The sequence below is a fragment of the Hyperoodon ampullatus genome, assembly GCF_949752795.1.
Source record: "Hyperoodon ampullatus genome assembly, chromosome: 14".
In the NCBI taxonomy this organism is placed as follows: Eukaryota; Metazoa; Chordata; class Mammalia; order Artiodactyla; family Ziphiidae; genus Hyperoodon; species Hyperoodon ampullatus.
This window is the reverse complement of record NC_136927.1, coordinates 34,638,049-34,659,305: the sequence shown is the minus strand read 5'-3', so window position 1 is coordinate 34,659,305 and position 21,257 is coordinate 34,638,049. Positions and strand designations below refer to the sequence as shown.

Genomic DNA, 21,257 nt, shown 5'->3' with positions numbered 1-21,257 from the left:
TGAACAACATGAAGAGCTCGAAACCTCCTCAGCTGCCCCAAATTTCAGCCCTGTGTTATGCAGGGAAATTTGACCCTGGCAGATGGCATCATTCTGCATCGTGTGTGCGTGCATGCGTGTGTGTGTGTGTGTGTGTGTGAGAAGGGGGGAGTGACTCGGTCCTCACACAGCAGAAACTGGACGACCATGGGCCAGGGACATCGGGAGGGAGATTCCAGCGAGCAGTGGTTCTCAACTCAGGGTGACTTTGACCCCCAAGGGACACGATGTCTGGGGACATTTTTAGTTGCCAAAACTGGGGTGGGTGCTACTGGCATCTAGTGGGTAGAGGCCAGGGGTGCTGCTCAACATCCTATAATGCACAGGACGCCCCCGCAGCAAAGTGATCTTGCCCCAAATGTCGGTGGTACTGAGGCTGAGGAACCCGGCCCCCAGGCCGATCGCCTCTCACACATACTGGTGAAGGAACGACCACCATGATCTTCGTTTGGCAGGCACTGTGCTGGGTGTTTTCACGTCACTGAGGGCATCTGAATGCCTGCTAGGTGCCAGGCACCGCTCACACATTATTACCAATATATACACACATTCATTCTTCTGACCATATCTATTGGGCTCGGGAGCCAGACTGTGTGGGTTCAAATCCCTGTGCTGCCACTTCCTAGCTGGAGAACCACAGGCATGTTACTTAACTTCTCTGTGCCTCACTTTCCTCATCTGTAAAATGGGATTGATAATGGGATCAACCTCACAGGGCTGTGAGCAAAACAGAGAGTCCTTAGAACAATGACTGACACATAGTAGGTGCTCAATAAATCTCAGTGCAGAGATGCTCTACAGTGGGTGAGAGCACAGATTCTGCTGACGGGCTGCAGGTGTGCATCCTGACTCTACTTCTTATTGGCCGTGCGAGTTACCCAGGTGAGTCTCCTCATCTGTAGGTGGGGTCCCCTCTCCTTGAGCTGCAGTGAGCAATGGACGGGGAGTACGGTGACATCCTCAGGACGGGACGCGCATGGCGGGAGTGTCATTTCAGCAAAGTGGTCACTACCATTAGTGCTATTAATATTTATTATTAAGTGCCTGGAAATCCCTGCTCAGGGGGGTTGACTGGGAAAGGATAAATTAATAAGCTATAAAATAAACAAACCTACCAATAAAAATCCATGTAACACCCAGCCAAAGAAAGGCACCTTCATTTCCATTGCCCAGGTGGGGAAAGTGAGGCTCAGAGCACTGAAGTGACCTTCCCAAGGCTGCACAGCTAGTGGGGGTAGGGGGTTGGTCAATCTCCAACATCCTTGATTTGCCCGTCCATCTGCCCAGTACGGAATCAAAGCCCAGGCCCTGGAACCCGGCCCTCAGGGGTGGACCTCGCCCAGGGAGGCTGCCTCTCAGCAAGAAAGCAAGATAACAGAAGTGCAAGTTCACCCTCCTGGGAAGACTAGGTAAGACCCCGCGTCCGCCCACTCTCCTAGGACACACCGTCTTTGATGGGCCATCGCTGGATGCTGTCGGGCTCCAGCTCCTCGTGGGAGAGGAAGATCCTGAGGCGCTTGAGGGAGACACTCGCCTACACAGAAAGCAACGACAAGGTGTAGTTATTTTGAAAAACATCTGCAAAACAGACCGAGGCTAACTTACAGTGGTTTCCTCTGGGTGCAGAGGGGCCCACATCCTCCCTTATTTCTGAAGGTTCTGCAGTGCCTACACCTTAGAATAAAAAACAAAAAGGGTTTTGGTTCTTGTTTGCTTTCCTTTAAAAGCCCACAACCGGTATTAAAAAAGACGGCGGGGGACTATCGTAGCTGACAAGGGACCTAAGAAACAACCGAAGGCAATGGCCCCGTTTAAGACAAACCTGCGACTGAGAGATAAACGTATCCTGGAGATCGAATGCATGGCACAGTGGTTACGGCCAACAATACTGTATAATAAACTTGAAAGTTGCTAAGAGACTAGAACTTAATGGTTCCCCCCCACAAAAAAAGAAATGATAATTGTGGCACGTGACAGGAGTGTAGCTGACACTATGGCGATAACTGTATAGCAACATATCCAAGGATCGAATCACCACACTGCACACGTGAACACAATGTGAATTATGGTTCTACAAAAATAAATTTAAAAAAAAGCAAAGGTCCTGATTCAAACAGCCCAATGGTAAGGACATTTCTGAGATAATCCAAAAAATTTTAATATGAACTGGGTATTAAGAGATTACTGTTAATTTTGTTAGGTATGATAATGGTGTTATACTTATGTAAGAAGAAATTCGTGCTGAAGTATTTATGGGTGAAATGCCAAGAGGTCTGTGATTTGCTTTAAAATTCTTCGGCAAAGAGAGAAAGGAATTAAGGGAAGAAGGAAGACAGAAAAACGATTAGACAAAGTAACTGTGGCAAAATGTTGAATCTGGGTGACAGGCACACAGCATTCTCATGCTACTCGCTCCACTTCTGTGTATATTTGAAATTGTTCGTAATAAGAAGGGGTTTTACTTGCTTATTTTTTTTAAAAAACCTTGACCAGGGCTTGTACAACCAAATCTTAATCTTAATGTGTCTATGTGGCTAAGAAAAGGGTTTTCACGGGAAAATGTGCAAGGCTAGGGAGAAGAGTGTGAGAAACGCTGCCGGCAGCAAAGTGCAGGAGCTCCAGATGGTGCAAGTGTGACTGAGCGGTTCCCTCTCATTACAGAACCACTGCTGGGACTGGGGGGATTCTAGGGGGGCCAGCTGGGGTTTCTCAAATGGTGAGCCAAGGCCTGTGAATGGGTTGCAAAACCAATTTAGTGGGTCAAAAGCTGCATTTTTTGAAGAAACAGAACAGGATAAGGTAGGGCAGGGTGGAACAGACTCGATCAGAATAGAGGAGGATCAGATGTTTCAGGAAGAATCTTGCAGAGCTTAGGACAGCCTCGCTGCAATAACTGGTTTCATACACTCGAGTGTGCGTCGAGAAGTAAAACGTATGTCTCTCTTTGGGGCAGGACCAAAAAAGCACGAAGGCCACTAGTCTGGGCCTTGAAAAGCCCCCGGGCCACAGTGGGACGGGTTGCACAGAGGGAGCTGCCTCCAGGGGCATTTTCATGCCCTTTTGCTTTGTTTCCCCCAGAGACCCCCCTCTCTGAAGTTCCCCAGCCTCGCCTGTACCTGCACGATGCTGCTGATGACCATGGGGAGAATATTCAGGGGGAAGCGAAGGATGTTGAACAAGGCCAAGGACACGAAGGCCTTCTGGGCATCCAGGATGTTGTTCTTGTCAATGGTCACGTAGACAGCAAACGTACACAAGGCCACCTGCAAGCAGAAGGCCAAGTCAGAGTCCCAGTCACAGAAGCAGTGACACGCGCCCGGGGAAGTTGCTCCAGCCTCCTGGGGGAGCTGCAGGGGCTGACGACTGGCCTCTGGAGGCAGCAGAAATGCCCAAACAGTGTCTAGCACACAGCAGGCACTCACTAAACACCCAGAGAACGAACTGGATAAACCAATGACCAGAAGCCAAAAGTCCGGGCCATTCCCACCAACATTCTCCGTGGGACACCGGATGGCATTCTCAGGGTCCCTCAACATCACGAAACATGATCCCACCTCCGGATCTTTGTTCTTGCAGTTCCCTCTGCCCAAAACGACCTTCCTATCCAGACAGTGGCCTGGTTACTCCCTCTTCCCGTTCCAAGAGGCTGCCCTACCCCATACAGCCCTGCTACTTCCCTCCATCCTTTTATCCTGGTTTATTTTTCTTCATAACACCTATCACTACCTTACACTGTAAGATTATAGGTATTTATTGTCTGTCTCCTGCAGTGTGAAATGCAGACTCCACAAAGGCAAGGACTTTTGTACACGGCTGTATCCTCAGGGCCTAGAATGACCCCGGGCACATAGGAGCACCGAGACCTCATGTAAGTCACCTCCTCTCCCCATGCCTCCAACATCTCATCAGTGAAATGGATGTGGAGGATTCGTGCTACTGTTGAAAGCTCCTTCCAGCTCAGGGTATAGGGTTTTATACCCCCAGGAAAGGAACATAGGTTTTCAAAAAACGAAAGAAAGAAAAAGAAAAAAAAAGGAAAACAAACAGCCAAGGGCCCCCCAAAGACTACTCCCTTCCCCACAAAGTCAGACCTGCCTTAAGCCTTGCAGTGGGGCCTGGGATTTCAATTCCTAGGTAATCGGAATTTAGGTTCGGTTGTTTGAGACAGCAGCACCTCACCTCCCTCGCCAGGAAAAAGGAAGGACCCCTGAATAATCCAAGGCTGGGCTGCGTGGCTTAGGAGGGAAAAGATCAACAGGTGGATCTCCATGCCCCGCCCACCTGTTGGCCCCCCGAGCAGTGCCAGGTGTTGCCGGAGGAGGCTAATAACATCACCCCTGAGATCACCTGGTATACACCACCAAAGCAATCTGGAAAACCGTGCACCCTAGCAGATGGGCAAAAGTCTCTACCTCATGCTAGTCCCAGGTGCCAAGAGCCATTAAAGGCTTTCCCTGGGGTAAACAAATTGCCCCGGACCTCATTCTTTTTATTTTTTTATCTTAATTGGAGTATAATTGCTTTACAATGGTGTGTTAGTTTCTGCTTTATAACAAAATGAATCAGTTATACATATACATATGTTCCCATATCTCTTCCCTCTTGCGTCTCCCTCCCTCCCACCCTCCCTATCCCACCCCTCTAGGTGGTCACAAAGCACCGAGCTGATCTCCCTGTGTCATGCGGCTGCTTCCCACTAGCTATCTATTTTACGTTTGGTAGTGTATATATGTCCCTGCCACTCTCTCGCTTTGTCACAGCTTACCCTTCCCCCTCCCCATATCCTCAAGTCCATTCTCTAGTAGGTCTGTGTCTTTATTCCTGTCTTACCCCTAGGTTCTTCATGACATTTTTTCCCCTAAATTCCATATATATGTGTTAGCATACGGTATTTGTCTTTCTCTTTCTGACTTACTTCACTCTGTATGACAGACTCTAGGTCTATCCACCTCATTACAAATAGCTCAATTTTGTTTCTTTTTATGGCTGAGTAATATTCCATTGTATATATGTGCCACATCTTCTTTATCCACTCATCCGATGATGGACACTTAGGTTGTTTCCATCTCCGGGCTATTGTAAATAGAGCTGCAATGAACATTTCGGTACATGACTCTCTTTGAATTATGGTTTTCTCAGGGTATATGCCCAGTAGTGGGATTGCTGGGTCATATGGTAGTTCTATTTGTAGTTTTTTAAGGAACCTCCATACTGTTCTCCATAGTGGCTGTACCAATTCACATTCCCACCGGCAGTGCAAGAGTGTTCCCTTTTTTCCACACTGGGACCTCAGTCTTGAGCTCAGGGCAGATGTCCAGCAATCAGGAGATTGCGGAGTGGCCAAGATTCTGGTGTGGATGAGGTCCAGGGTATTTACAGGGTCTCAGCTGCCTCATTTCTTTGTTACCTATTAAAAGGTCTTACATCTTAAAAATTAAATCCATAAGCTCTGCCTGTTTATCAGCTGTGTGACCCTGAACTGTGATGTCACCTCAGCTCTCCAAAGGAGCCTCTGTTTTACCATCTATAAAATGGGGATAATGATACGTATTCAAAGGGCTTCTGGCAGCAAGGAATCAGGCACTTGTGCAGAGTGCTTAGCCCTGTGCCTGGCGCACAGTAAAATGCAGTAGATGGTGGCTGTTTTATTTCTTGTTTCAGGACTTGGTCCAAACTCCTTGGACTATTTTTCCAAAGAGTCTATTAACTGGGTCCCAAGAACAAGGCACTGGAAAGCAGAGCTGGTTCCTGTTCTGGTTCTGACATTAATGAGCAAGGTGACCCTGAGGGAAGACACAGAAATTTTCCAGGATCCTTGGCCAAGAGGGAGGTTAGATGCTCAAAAAGCCACTGACACCCAATCCCTGGGATGGCTGCACACACAGGTCCCCTCCTCCAGGTAGTGATGACGTACCTGCCTCTTAGCCAGAGATTCTCCTCACTCAAAACTCTCTAAACACATCCACGCAGAGGAACAGTATTCAGCCATAAAAAGGAATGAAGTGCTGACGCCCACTACGACATGGACGAACCCAGAAAACATGATGCTAAGTAAAAGGAGACAGACACAGAGGCCACACGTGTTATATGATTCCATTCAAATGAAATATCCAGAAAAGGAAAATCTACAGAGACAGAAGGTAGATTAGTGGGTGCCCGGGGATGGGTGGGGGGGGAACAGGAGGGATGGGAGTGACTGCCAGTAAGTACAGGGCTTCCTTCTGGGGTGATGAAAGTGCTCTGGAATTAGACAGTGGAGATGGTTGCCCAACCTTGTGAATATACTAAACACCACTGAACTGTACACATAAAAGTGGTGAATTATATGTCAATAAAAATAATAAGTTTTTTGGGCTTCCCTGGTGGCACAGTGGTTGAGAGTCCGTCTGCCGATGCAGGGGACACAGGTTTGTGCCCCGGTCCGGGAAGATCCCACATGCTGCGGAGCGGCTGGGCCCATGAGCCATGGCCGCTGGGCCCGCGCGTCCGGAGCCTGTGCTCCGCAACGGGAGAGGCCACAGCAGTGAGAGGCCCTCGTACCGCAAAAATAAAATAAAATAAATAATAATAAATTAAAAAAATAATCTCTCCAATATCAGTCTATTTTACTCAGTATAGAAGCCAAAGTCTTGACTCAGGCTCAGGGGCCACCTGATTCATAAACGTCCCTTTTCTGAACTCTTGTGCCCTCCTCTCCTACCACTCTCCCACCTCCTTCCCTCTGTTCCAGCCCCGCTTACCTCCACGATTATTCCTTTTTGGGGCAGCACAGTCCTGCCTCAGGGCCTCTCACTCTTCCCTCTCCCTGGTCAGGCCCCTGACCACCATTAGGTTAAGACTCAAGTATCACCTTCTCAGTGAAGGCTCTTATCATCCCTTTTTTTGTTGTTGTTTGTTTTTTGGGGTTTTTTTTTGGCTGCGCTGTGCAGCAATGGGGGATCCTAGTTCCCTGACCAGGGATCGAACCCGTGCCCCCTGCAGTGGAAGCACAGAGTCTTAACCACTGGACCGCCAGGGAAGTCCCGTGATCATCCTATTTAAAAACTGCAAGCCCTCCCTATCACTCTCACCAGAACCTTTTTTTCCCATAGCACTTATGACAGTTTAGCATACTATATATTTATCATGCCTGGTGTGCATTATCTGTCTCTCCCAGTTAGAATGAATGAACACCCTATGAGCGTGCGGATTATTGTCTTTAGTATTCACTGCTCTATCATCAGTGCCTAGGACAGCACCTGGATCATGGCAGATACCCAGGAAATGTTTGTGGGTGGGTGGATGGATGGATGGGTAGGCAGGTGGATGGATTTGCCCAAGGGCGAGAAAGCACACACTCAAGGGTGTCTCTTCAGCAACAGAGAAAATCAGGCCTCAGGCATCTCACCACCAGAATATCCCAGCTCCACTGGCCCAACTGATAGGGTGGCTGCTGGCAGCACAGGAAGCGCGTTAAGAGGGAAAAGCATCGCGTGGCCCCCATCAGATCCACATCATCCGCTTCTCCAGGAAGCAGAGGTCACTCATTCATCCATCAGTTATTAACTGGGCACCTACTGTGTGCCAGGCACTGTGTGAGGCAGCCTTGGAGATCCTGAGACACACGGTCTAGTGGGGAACATATATGCACCAGGGTCTCTCTAGCACGAGTGTCTGCAAGAGTGTGGAGGCGGCCGGGGAGCTGGGGTTTGCTACAGCCTTATAAAGGGTGAGGGTCCAGGATGCAAAAAATCCTTCGCAAACAAGGAAGACTACCGCCCACCTCTAAGTGCTAAAAGAGCCTCCCCCCATGCTGAGAAATGGGGCAAATGACAGAACCAACTTCCCCAGCCCAATCCCTAAAAATCTGCCATCTCTCCATGAGGACATCTGTTCCTTCTGCCTGGTCGGCATCCACCCTTGTTGCTGGTAACAACACATCAGTTTTCCTGTGGGGAGCTGAACCTCCCCCAACCTCAGTCCATGAGCTTCAGCCACAGATGAACTGCCCATACCGGACCCGACCCCAATCTCCAAAGAAGCCACATGACCCAGGCCTGGCCAATCCAAGCATCCCTGCTCCCTGGCCCCAGTGATTCAGGGACAAGCATGCAGCCAACCACAACCAATGAGACTCAAACCCACAGCTTTGCAGGAACTAATGGGAAAAGGGGATGGTTACTGCGGTTACTGAGATGACAGAATCAACTGTAATCACATGGCGAGTTCCCATCTGACAAAGAAACCACATGGAGAAAGCAGAGCTGGGAGACAGAGGAGGAATTATACCCAACATTATCGCTGGAGCACTTAGGTCCAGCCACAACCGAAACCCCAGTCGTGCTTAAAACCAGCACCTTCCTAGACTTTTCAGTTTTGTGACTCAAAAATCTCCCTTTTGTTGTTTTTTTTTTGCGGTACGCAGGCCTCTCACTGTTGTGGCCTCTCCCGTTGCGGAGCACAGGCTCAGTGGCCATGGCTCACGGGCCCAGCCACTCCGCGGCACGTGGGATCTTCCCGGACCGGGGCACAAACCCGTGTCCCCTGCATCGGCAGGCGGACTCTCAACCACCGCGCCACCAGGGAAGCCCTCCCTTTTGTTTGTTTACTCTAGTGGACCTACGTTAGGTTTCTGCCACTTGCAAGATAGTTCCTGACTAATACAGTTTATTCAAATCTTCTGTCCGTTCATTTAGTCAGTCATTCCTCTACATACACCTAGTGAGTGGGTACCATTTGCCAAGTCCTCTATGTTCTAGGGATACAAGCAAAAAAAGACAAGGTCCATGTATGTTCTGGTCAGCAGAGAACTGCACAACAGGTAATTAGCATATGGAATGATAATTATTCTAAAGAAGGGACGGACATACAAGGCACAGAGAAGGCAAGAAGCTCACAAATCTTCCAAGAGAGCAAATGTTAAATACTGACAGGGGTGCTATTTTAGGAAAGTGCACTAGGTGGACATGAGGACATGATAAATGCCAGGCTCTATATTCCAGAAAAACAGTCCCATCAATCCTGCCACATGGCATCCCCATTCCTGCCTGACCTCCCCAGGCCTCTGTCTTCCATCACACCTACCAGTGGGTAAACACCACATCATCCTTTAAGTGCAGGAATTCACCAGTGGAAAGCACACGCAAACACCTTCCAAGGGAACCAAAGGCCACATATTTTATCCTAATGTAGTCAGAGGCTTCAGTGTCTCGGTCAGGGCCAAGGTCCCCGACTGACCCCTGGGCTCATCTGTTTCATGCCAAACAGCTGAACCAACACCGTCTCTGGAAGTCCATCATCACCCAAAAACTTAATGGCAAATTCAAGGTCAAGAAAAGCCAGTCCCACTCTTAGCATCTCTTGCTGTGGCCTCCTAATGGAAGCCAGGGCAGAAGATGATATTGGAAGGGTTAGCAGTGTGGGTGACAAGCTGGAAACTGCAGGTTTTGTCAGAGGATCTGGTACAGAGCAAAGGGTTACGGGGAAAGGGGGAAAGGTCCCCTTCGTCCTAAGTGTAACACAACCCACCGACTAAACCTTATTGCCTGACCCTTCTGACTGCAGATCTTTTCCTATTTTAAAAAATACAATCCAAATGCCTTGAATTTCTGTGTGACTTGCTATCACTTGCATAAAAGTAAAGTAAATGAAAGAGATGTTTAAGTTTGATTACATTTATTGCATATATGCGTCAATGTTATGCTGGTATACATGCAGGCTCTCTCTGGAAATACACAAAAGAAATCGGTATGGAGAAGGAAGCTAGGTGATGGAGGTCTGCGGAGAGAGAGAGCAGTGCCTTTCACTACAGACTGGTGGCTCTCAACTGGGGGACATTTGGCAATGTTTGGAGACAATCAAAAATTGATTGTCATGGGCTTCCCTGGTGGCGCAGTGGTTGAGAATCTGCCTGCTAATGCAGGGGACACGGGTTCGAGCCGTGGTCTGGGAGGATCCCACATGCCGCGGAGCAACTGGGCCCGTGAGCCACAACTACTGAGCCTGCGCGTCTGGAGCCTGTGCTCCGCAACAAGAGAGGCCGCGATAGTGAGAGGCCCGCGCACTGCGATGAAGAGTGGCCCCCGCCTGCCACAACTAGAGAAAGCCCTCGCACAGAAACGAAGACCCAACACAGCAAAAATAAATAAATTAATTAATTAATAAACTCCTACCCGCCCCCCCCCAAAAATTGATTGTCATAACTGGGGAGGTGGGGGGGGAGAGGTACCACTTGGCGTCTAGTGGGTAGAGGCCAGGGATGCTGCTAAGCATCCTACAATGCACAGGACAGCACCACAACAAAGACACAATGAATTATTGGGTCCCAAATGTCAGCAGCGCTGGGGTTGAGAAACTCAGCTGCAGACCCTCTTTGGAACAGCTTTAACTATTTTTACCATGCGAATGCATTACTTTCTGTTTTTAAATTTAAATGTATCATAGATACAATAAGGACTATTTAGCAGCTGTATTTAATACATAGAGACTATTTAACAGTTTTAAAAAAAATAGAACGAACATCCTCTATACCATCCAGTCTTATATTTTTACTTTTGAAAAAAACCAAGAGAGTCGCTAAGGACCTGGGGAAAGCTGGAGAGACTGGAGTATGAAAAGAATCAGGCAGCAGACCCTTCCAGCCTGGAACGCTGGAGGGGAGCTGGAGGGGATCTTAGGGAACACAGAATCTCAGAACAGCTAAGAGACGTCGCTGCTGGGGCCAACTCCAGTCAATTGGCAGCGGTCACCTGGAGGGTTGCTTGAACGTAACTCCGTGGGAGAGAGCACCACGACAGACCGGGGGTGTCTGCTGTGGTATGCGGGTGGGGGAGGGCAGGGCCCGAATGTCACATCCCTGGGGCCTAACCCCTTCATCTTTCACGCTCAAAAACCCAGAGGCAGGGAGGTGAAATGACCGCTGCAGGTCACACCATGAGCTGGCAGGAGAATTCAGCAGGGGTCCTGACTCTCAGCAAAACATTCCATTCCTCTAAGCCAGGGCTCAGCCAACTATGGCCTGTGGTCTACCCATCTGTGTCTGGGCCCATGAGCTTAGGATGGATTTTATATTTTTAAAGGATCAAAAAAAAACAAAATATTTCATGACACATGAAGAGTGTAAAAAATTCAGATTTCAAAAAAAAAATTCAGATTTCAGTGTCTATAAAGTAATTTTTACAGGAACACGGCCACACCCATTCATTCTGTGTTATCCACAGCTGCTCCTGCACTACACCGGCAGAGATGAGCAGTTGCAACAGAGACAGCACGGCTCAGAACACCCAAAATATTCGCTAGCTGGTCCTATACAGAAAATGTTTGCTTACTCCTCCTTTTTCCCAGCATTTCTCAAACTTTAATGTGCATACTAATCACCCAGGGGGAGATTGCTAGTACTCAGGTCTGTCTTAGCCTGGTCTGGGGTGAGGCCTGAGAATCTGCATTTCTAATAAGCAACCCCGTGATGCCGGTGCTGCTGGTCCATGGGCCCCACTGTTGAGGACAAAGTGTGGATCCCAAACCAAGAGCATCAGCAACACCTGGGAACATGTTAGAAATGCAAATGCTCAGGGCCCACCTAGACCGACTGGCTCTGAAACTCTGAGTGGGGCCCAGTGAGCTGCATTTTATTAACAAGCCCTCCAGGTGACTGGGAGGCCCACACAAGTTTGAGCATCACTGATTTCCACCACACTGCCTTGTGTGCGGGTTAAGACTCTGCGAGACATTAAGCTGAGCCTAACAAAATCCAGTGTCAGAATGGATACACTTTGACAAACACTGAAAAGGCAGAAGTTTCCTTCAACATTCCACCTGCAACTCGGCTGTGATGAAGCGGATGGTAGCCTAACAGAAAATTCTGTTTCTAATTTATGAAAATGTGTGGTTTTAGTCATAGGAACTTCCCATAATATATATTTGCCAACATAGCTAAATAATACTTATTAGCACAACATTTTTTAAAAAGAATGACATAGTTAATAATACAAAGACAGAGAGAAAAAATAAACATGGCGGGGGGCATGATCTGAAGTCCTCCATAACCATGCTCAACTGTCAACTGAGCTTAAAGGGTTTCCACAGTCCATACTGTCTCCTGGTTTGGGGCCAGCTTTGGAAAATAGTTAACTCACACTACTGTCTTTAAACTTTTCAAAGTTGGCCAGCTAGGGATTAGACCCATTACAGTACCCCAAGACATGCATATGGGAACATCCAGGGCAGTGTGGGTCATAACTGCAAAGAAGAGGGACCAGCCTAAAAGGCCAGCAATGAGAGATGGGTTAAGTCAACTATAGCACATCCATGCTCTGGACAGGCATACATCATTAAAACAGACGAAGCAGATCTGAATGCATGAACTGAGAGGTTACATATCAAGTCCAAAGGTCTAGAACACCATGTAAGTATGAGTCCATTTGAATATATTACAAATATTTAAAAAATATCTATATGCATAATTTTTTTCCCTAAAAAGACATACAAAACTGTCACTTTGGAGGAAAGGGACAGATGGAGGGGAGGACAATATACTTTTCATTTCATAACTTTCTGTACAGTTTGAATTTTTTTCAGTGAATGACAAATATTTGTTGAGCGCCTATTATGCACCATTTTAGGCACCAGGATACAGCAGTGAACAGAAGAAATCCCTGCCCTCCTGGAGCTGACATTCTAGTGGAGAGAGGCAGACAATTCATGAAATAATAAGTGACTTTCAGAGTATGTTTGGCATTGCCACTTGAAGTGTGGTCCACAGGTCACTGCCAATCCACAGTTTGTGACCAGATGACAGTAGATAAGGAGCTGATACCGTAATGTAGCTCAACTATGGCACCAAGCACGCATGTAGTTCACTGACATTTTTTTTTCTTAGCAAAACTTTCTCAGGACTTCCCTGGTGGCGCAGTGGTTAAGAATCCACCTGCCAATGCAGGGAACATGGGTTCAAGCCCTGGTCCGGGAAGATCCCGCATGCCGTGGAGCAACTAAGCCCGTGCACCACAACTACTGAGCCTGCACTCTAGAGCCTGCGAGCCACAACTACTGAAGCCTGCGCGCCTAGAGCCTGTGCTCCACCACAAGAGAAGCCACCACAATGAGAAGCCCACGCACCACAACGAAGAGTAGCCCCCGCTCGCCGCGACTAGAGAAAGCCCGCGTGGAGCAACGAAGACCCAACGCAGCCAAAAATAAAATTAATTAATTAATTAAAAAAAAAAAACTTTCTCAATGAAGGAAGCAGACAGCAGAAGTTTACAGTCCACCACAAACTTCTCATGTTATCGTGAACCTGTAACCAACAGTTCCTGAACTAGCTACTTCGAGTATCCCTGGGCTGGAAGTTGTAAATGCTGTGAATAAAACAAAAGGTGGGAGTAGCACTATTAAAAAGGAGTGGTTGGCGAAGGCCTTGCTGACTTGCTGAAACAGTGACTTCTGAAAAATATTTAGGCATGACAACACAGTAAAACATCAAACAATGTGGGCCAGGATAAACTTGGCTTCACTCACCAGGAAAGGTGTGCAGACCCAGGTGAAGGTCCCCACGGCGGCCAGGTAGGCAGATTTCTTCAGCACCTTCAGCTCCTCCTGCCTGATGGCCAGTACCTTGTCTTTGAATGCCAGCTCCCAGGCGTAAAGCTTTAGCACTTTGATCCCATTGAGAATTTCATTCATCAGCTTAATCCGATTGTCTTTGCTCTTCATGTGGGCCACCTTCGAAGAGAGGAGCAGTCAATACCACACCTGGGGGCTGGCTGCTCACTTCTGGCCCTGGCATCAGACCAACACTCAACAACCCCACCTATTAAAAATGGGCTGTCCTAGGGGTGGGAAAGCTGGCCTGCAATCCCTATGGACCCTAACTCTTGACCCTGAGAGCACTCCAAGGGATTCTTTTTTCAAGGGAAAAAAAACTGCTTCGAATCACATTAAATTTGACATCAGAGAAACCTCTTAAATTCGGAAGGGAGGAAGAGAGGCAAGAAAAACCTTACAGGTATCCAGGGAGGAAGGGGCACATGCCTTACTCTGCTGATCTAAATCGAGAGATGATATTTTTTTTTCTTCCATTTTCTTATTTTCTTTATTGCTTTTCAGGCAGTACATGGTTGTTAAAATACTGAAGTGTTTCTGTACCAGCCAGCACTGGTTCTGACCACTTGGGTGCCCATGCTGCACAGTTGTTAAATTTTTTTTTTTTCGGTACGCGGGCCTCTCACTGTCGTGGCCTCTCCCGTTGCGGAGCACAGGCTCCGGACACGCAGGCTCAGCGGCCATGGCTCACGGGCCCAGCCGCTCTGCGGCATGTGGGATCTTCCCGGATCGGGGCACGAACCCATGTCCCCCGCATCAGCAGGCGGACTCCCAACCACTGCGCCACCAGAGAAGCCCAGTTATTAAATATTTTTAATGCCACCTGGCACTTTCCTTACGCCAGGCACTTTTCTAAGCTTTTCAAGTGCATTTAGTCCTGCTCACGAGAAGCCTATCATTAAGTGTTATGTCATTCCTGGGTCACAGAAGAGGACAGTTTAAGCAACATGAGGTCAAAGCCAGAGACTGAAGCCATTTCAGAGGTGGGCCGTTCAGGGAAGAGGCTAAGAGGCGACACAGCCCCATGCCCCTCCCACGCCTCTCCTCCCTCCTCCCCAAACCTCATTCCAACAGCCCCACGTCCTGCAACTCTTCTCTCCTTCGGCATCACCAGCACGGCCAAGCTCTCTCATTTGAAATTCCACAGGCACATCATAAATAGCCATCAGTGGGGGAGCAGAGGAATGAACTCTGGCCTGTCTCTGTTATGGACCATCAGGCACGAGTTCAAGACAATGAAGTCAGACCACATGGCATGCTGCAGAAAGATCCCCCAGGCATGGCGTCGGACGATAAAATCACTCTGCCAAACGGGCCTGTTTGTGTTAAAATATATATAGTGATAACACCACGACACACACACACATATACACACCAAGCCTAACTATATAGTCAGTCCGATCTCTATATAAACACATAAAAAGTTCTAGAAGGATTTGCTTCAATGTGTTCACCGTGGTTAAGAGGACAGGGAAGAGGGGCTTCCCTGGTGGCGCAGTGGTTAAGAACCCGCCTGCCAATGCAGGGGATACGGGTTTGAACCCTGGTCCGGGAAGATCCCACATGCCGCGGAGCAACTAAGCGCATGCACCACAACTACTGAGCTTGTGCTCTAGAGCCCGCAAGCCACGACTACTGAGCCCATGTGCCGCAACTACTGAAGCCCGCGCGCCTAGAGCCCGTGTTCCGCAATGAGAGAGGCCACCGCAATGAGAAGCCCGCGCACCGCAAGGAAGAGTAGCCCCTGCTCGCCGCAACTAGAGAAAGCCTGCATGCAGTAACAAAGACCCAACACAGCCAAAAATAAATAAATAAATAAAATTAATTAAAAAAAAAAAAAAAAAGAGGACAGGGAAGGGGACATGCCCTTTTAATCTATACACTTTTATACCACTTGAACTTTCTTTTATAATGAAAAGGCATTCACTCTGTTACTTGAGTATTTAAAAACTTTAAAAATACGAAGTATCTCTGAAAATAAGGAGTTTAACCCTGCGACCAGCATAAGGAAATGGGGAGAAAAGCAAGGGGTGATTTTTGCTCAGCTCTTGAAAATGCACACACACAGAAAGGAATACACCCATGGGAAATAAGGAATCTCTTGGAGGGTCACAGATGGGACTTCAGTCACTGGCCCATGAGGTCTAACTATTTCGGGAGCTCTCAACCTCAGCGACCCAATGTAATAACCTGGGAAGCTTTAAAAACTCCTAATGCCCAGGTCTCACCCACATTAGATGAATCAGAATCTCCAGAATTGGGCCTAGGCATCAGTATTTGTTAAAGCTCCCCAGGGGGTTCCCACAGGCAGACAAGGCTGAGACCCCCAAGGCCTGTGCAGAAGGAACTCAACTAACACCCAAGTGGAAAGGCCTTAGGCAGGGGTGCAGCTTGGAGCCCTGTGCAGACACACCCCCTACCTGGTAGGTCTTGGTCTTCATGGCCATCACTGCATTGAGGGGAACCATGAAGATCATCACAGCCACTCCAGCCAGAACGGAGGGGCCCAGGTTCTATGGAAGGAACAAGAACAAAGGCCTTAGCACGGGGCTTCCACGGGCTGAGCCACCCAGTGTAGCCGCATGACTTTTCAGATTTATCCGGGAGCATCCCTTGGGGTACCACAAACCCTGTAAGAATGTTCAAGGCCACAATCCTTTATCCGAAACCCTTGGGACCAGATTGAGTTTTGCAAATGAGAACTTAAAGATTTCAGAAAGGTAACAGGATGTGGAGCAGAAAACAGTGAACACGGCCCACCTGACGGCTTATCTTGTTCAAAGGTCCTTGGCTGGCGCCTGGGTGCTTGGATTTTGGGAGGGTTCCCACTATTCTCAGAACTGATAAGAGTGACTCACTGCGCCTAAACTGTTTGCATCAACAATATGGTTTCTGCTGATTAACCCCTTTCCCCTCTGGGAGTCTGGAAGTTTGGTCTGTGCCAGGCAGAGGCTGCTGGTGTGACCAGCCCCCAATAAAAACCCCGGGCACAGGGTCTCTCCTGAGCTTCCCTGGCTGGTAACATTTCACGTGTGCTGTCACAACTGTCACAACTTGTTGCTGGGGAATTAAGTGCATCCTGTGTGACTCCAGGGGGAGAGGACTCTTGGAAGCTTGTCCTTGGTTCCCTCCTAACTTTGCTAATGTTGCTGTCATAAATGATAGCTATGAGTCCTCCTAGCAAATCACGAACCTGGTGGGGTCTCGGGGACCCCTGACACAGGTAGATATGCCTGTATATCGCACCTCCACAGGGCCCTGGCATAGTGCTCCAGAAGCAAATGCAATGGTTTTTTTCAGTAGCAAAATAGGAATATTCCCACGAGAGGGATAATCAAAATTATAAATCACACATCAGTTCAAGTCAAGCCTTGCCACCAAATAAGTTAAGAAAAACTTTCAATTTTCAGAGCTCTTTGATCTGGGGACTTGTAGATAAGATCCTGTACACTGTTCTATTATCACATTTGCAGATAAGGAAACTGCATCTCAGAAAGGTTAAGTGGTCATGACTGAGACAAGATACAGATCAACATTTTTCAACTTCCAAGTTACACAAATAAAAAGAGACAGCCTACGAAGTCCATCCAGCGCACACTTGCTTAGCTGAGACAGATGGAACTAAAGGGTAAGCGTGTTAGTCCCTTCCAAGGAGTCACCCTCGGGGTCTCCAGTCCTAGTTACCAAAAAAATGCTGCTACCGCTTGTTTCTGTGATGGATCTCTGCCCAGTGAAGATTAATCCACCTCTAAGCATGAAGGTGATTTCTACCAACAATCTAAAGCATTGGGAATCAATTCTGAGAGCAAATCATAGTAACTAAAAGACACCAAGCACGTCGCTGTACCATGTACTGTTCAGGGAACACTACCTGTGCTAATTTATTCAATCATCCCAACATCACTATGATGAGGTTCCCTTATTATCACCAGTTTACAGACGAGAACACCAAGGCTTAGAGACATTAAGGAATAAGGTCTGGAAGAGGCAGGATCTGAACCCAGGCAGCCTGATTTCAGAGCCACGCTGTCCCCCATTATCTTATGTCGTGTTCTTGATTGTCAAATAGAGAAATCCTGCTTTTGGTCTAAAGCAGCGGTTCCCAACCAGGGAGGACTATTCCCCCAGGGGACATCTGGCAACATCTGGAGACTGTCACAAGCGGTGGTGGGAGTGTGGGGGAGGGGAGGTGGTGTGTTATTGGGATCTAATGGAGAGAGGCCAGGGATGCGGCTAAACATCCTACAATGCACAGGACAGCCCTCAACCAGGAAGAATTATCCGGCCCCAGATATCATTAACACATTCAGCAACTCTCATCTAAAATAAAGCAATTTTGTAGTGGATCACAAATCAACCCTGAAGGCAATTCTAAAAGAAGTGTTCTATGGCAGCACTTTCTGGGGAAGTAGAAGACCCAAGACATCTACTAGATGGAAGAAGTCCATCTAACTGAGAGGGAAAAAGAATCAGTGGAAGCTGCATTTGTCACAGCATTGAAGTTTGGGTGGGATTCCATCAGTAGGGAGGAAAGAGGAAAGGGAATTCCTGGTGGAAGGAAAGACACGTGCAAAGGCCCAAGGGTAGAACAGGATAAGGCACATATTAGGCTATAAGCATCTTTGCTTGTCATCTTTATATTTTGGGAACTGCCCCTCCCCATGTGGAAGGGCTGTCAATCACACCTCCACCCCTTCCACAATGAGAGAGAGCATGTGACCCAGGGTGGCCCATCAGAGAACCCTGCCTATTTCACACTGATTGGTTCAGGGATGTGAATAGGACTGTGCCGAGCCAATCAGAGCACCCCCTGGGACCCGGCTGAGACAAAGAGGAATGCAAAAAGGAATCTCTTTTCTCTGGCACCACTATCTGTGAAGATGATATAAGCCCAACACTATGGAAGCCATTTGAAGAAATCCCACTGAGAATGAAGTCAACTCAGAGAAACACAAGGCTAAGAAATGATGAGAGTATGAGACTGAATTCTTACAGCACTGCTTGAACTCCTGGATCCATCCCTACCTGAAGCCAGACCCTGGACTTTTCAGTTACATGCACCCATAAAATTCCCTTTATTTGCTTATATTACTCTAAGATGCATTTCTATCCCCTGCAACCAAGAGACTCTTAACCAACATAATTTGGGACTTGTGAATAAATGAGTTTGGTTAGCATTTGGGACGATACAGAGGGAGAAATACAATGTATATGTTATAGGGTTGTTAATTACATACACTGTCAAGAAGAGACAAATGCAAATGAATACCATGCCACCCTAGAGAACATAACCCAACAACTGAAGAAAGTAATAAAATATCCAGGAACTGGCTGACAGGCCAGAAAATAAAATGTGAATGACAGCAAGAAGTGCCAGTGAGCTACAGAGGTTCTTATCACTGACACCCACTCACTCGCCCCCAATGCCCACACAGGGAGGCCCCTCCCCACGCGCCACGGGAATGACATCAAACACACACCAGCCACAGGAGGTAGAGGGCAAGGATGACTTGCAGAGGGGCTGACCAGATCATGTTAATGTACGTGGCCAGGTCCATGAACCTCTGGGCGTCCACAGACATGAGGTTGACGATCTCCCCGACAGTGGACGATTTTCTGGCTGAATTGGTGATCACCAGGGCCTGGAGACAAAGGAGAGGGAAAAGAGGGTGAGTGTGACAGGCGACAGCCCAGAGCCCTCCCTCCAGGCCCACGTGGAGGAAGGAGACAGCTCAACAGTCAAGAGGCCACTGCTCTTTTCTCCTCTCCTGGTGGCTTATCTGCCTTCCCAGCCCATGTGTCTCATCACAAAGCCCACTCTCTTATCGACAGCACTCACTGCCTCCCCGTCCTGAGCTCTTCAGTATGGAAGGGACCTCAGAGGTCGCCTAAACCAGGGCTTCACACACTTGAGTGTGTACGCACCCCCAGGGAGTTCGTTACGATGCAGTTTCTGATTTCATAGGCCTGGAATAGGGACTCTGCATTTCTAACAAGCCCCCAGGAGATGCTGACGCTGCTGGTCCCCAGATCACCCTGAAGGACCAAGGTCTCAGCCAGGGTTTCTCATCCTTGGCATTACTGACATTTGAGGCTAATTTTCTGAGGGCCTGTCCTGTGCATTTCAGGATGTCCGGCAGCATCCCTGGCTTCCACCCGCTAGATGCCCCCACCCCCAGCCATAACAATCAAAAATGTCTCCAGGCATCGCCAAACATACTCTGGAGGGACACATTCATCCTGGCTCTCGATGGTTTCACGCTGTCACCTGGGGAGTTTTAGAAATACTGATGCCTGGGTCCCACCCTCAGAGATCATGACTTAGTTGGTTGGGGTGTAGCCTGGTCCTTGGAAGTTTCTGAAGCTCTCCGGGTGAGTCTAACTTGCAGACAGGGCTGAGAGCCAACGACCAAGTCCATCTTTCCTGACTACCTGCTGAATAGTCTCTTCTTAACCCACGTGGCCCAGAGGCTAAGAAATGAAGGGACCGAGCAGGTAATCCAGGTCCTTTAAGGCTGCCCGTGCCCAGATACCTGCTGAGTATCTGTCACCCAAGGAACATACCATCTGCTCAGTTCAGATGGAGAGCTAGAACACACTCACACACAGACTGTTAGCAGCAGAGCATGGATTCAAACCTGGATCTCCCCAAATCAAGTGCCATCTAAGAAATTCAATTACCCTCAGCTGACCCCAGGGCTCCCAGACACACCACAGGCTCACCCTTGGGATCAGCTTTGCTAAGCTCTCAGGCCTGACGGTCACTCCCTGCCGCCCGCGGCCACTCAGGCCACCATCATGCCACTGGTCCAGAAGCTGGGCCTGAGAGGTCACCCGGCCAAGCCCCCAGGGGTTCTGCGGGCCCACCTTCCGGTACACAGCCCCGACGACGGCGGTCTTGATCCGCATGCCGCTGACGAAGCAGATGTGGAAGTACTGGTGCAGCACAAGGGTCTGCAGGCAGGCGCTGATGAACAGCAGCGCCGTGTAGAAGTAGCCCTGCCAGTCTGGGGCCTTCCTGTCGTTCACGAAGCTGATGAGCAACCTGTGGGGCAGCAGGGACAGAGCCCCACGTGAAAGACCGCGAAACGCGTGCGCGTGGGGACAAGTCCTCTGGCTTCCGCGGGTGACCTTCTCCTGAGCCAGGCAAGGCAGGCACTCTCAACGCCAGTTTTATGGATGGGAAGCCCAACCCATGTGGCGATGCCCATGCTGGGGCGGCGGGGGGTGGGGGTAGTAATCACGGCAGGGCGCGCAGCCCCAGGCTTCTCGCATTGATCTCTGCCTCATCACCCAAAAGTGACCAAGTAGAGAGCACAAGGGGCGGAGGGAGGGAAAAAGAACGAACATGTGGCACCAAAGAGACAGACAGAAGCAGGGAGGGAGGGACGTAAACAGAGAGGTGACCTCCTTTCTGGGTTTAGGTTGCAGCTTTCATGCAATCTGACATTTCCCTGCTTTTGGTTTCCCAAGATAATCCTCTATCTTCCCCCTTTTGGCTTCAGGGGAGCCTGGTAAGGTTTCTGTTACTTGCAACCAACGTGGCCTTAATTAAGATGGTTTATTAAAGCAAAGCATCAGGCAAAGCAGGTAAGGATGTAGAGGCCTGGCCCTGTGCCCTCGGGAGCATGCCACATGAC

At 48.7% G+C, this 21,257-nt stretch overlaps 1 protein-coding gene across 4 annotated transcripts in view; it reads right to left on the bottom strand.

Moving 5' to 3' along the window:
- ABCC1 (ATP binding cassette subfamily C member 1 (ABCC1 blood group)) overlaps positions 1-21,257 on the bottom strand; it is a gene marked incomplete at its 5' end in the record, with an annotated part of 134,780 nt that overhangs the window by 43,299 nt on the left and 70,224 nt on the right. For all 4 annotated transcript variants that reach the window (XM_079719164.1, XM_079719165.1, XM_079719166.1 and 1 more), the window contains 6 exons: positions 1,486-1,573; positions 3,156-3,302; positions 13,534-13,737; positions 16,038-16,130; positions 19,098-19,259; positions 20,485-20,662. In XM_079719164.1, the coding sequence (XP_079575290.1) occupies positions 1,486-1,573; positions 3,156-3,302; positions 13,534-13,737; positions 16,038-16,130; positions 19,098-19,259; positions 20,485-20,662 (872 nt within the window). The remainder of the gene's footprint in view (positions 1-1,485; positions 1,574-3,155; positions 3,303-13,533; positions 13,738-16,037; positions 16,131-19,097; positions 19,260-20,484; positions 20,663-21,257) is intronic.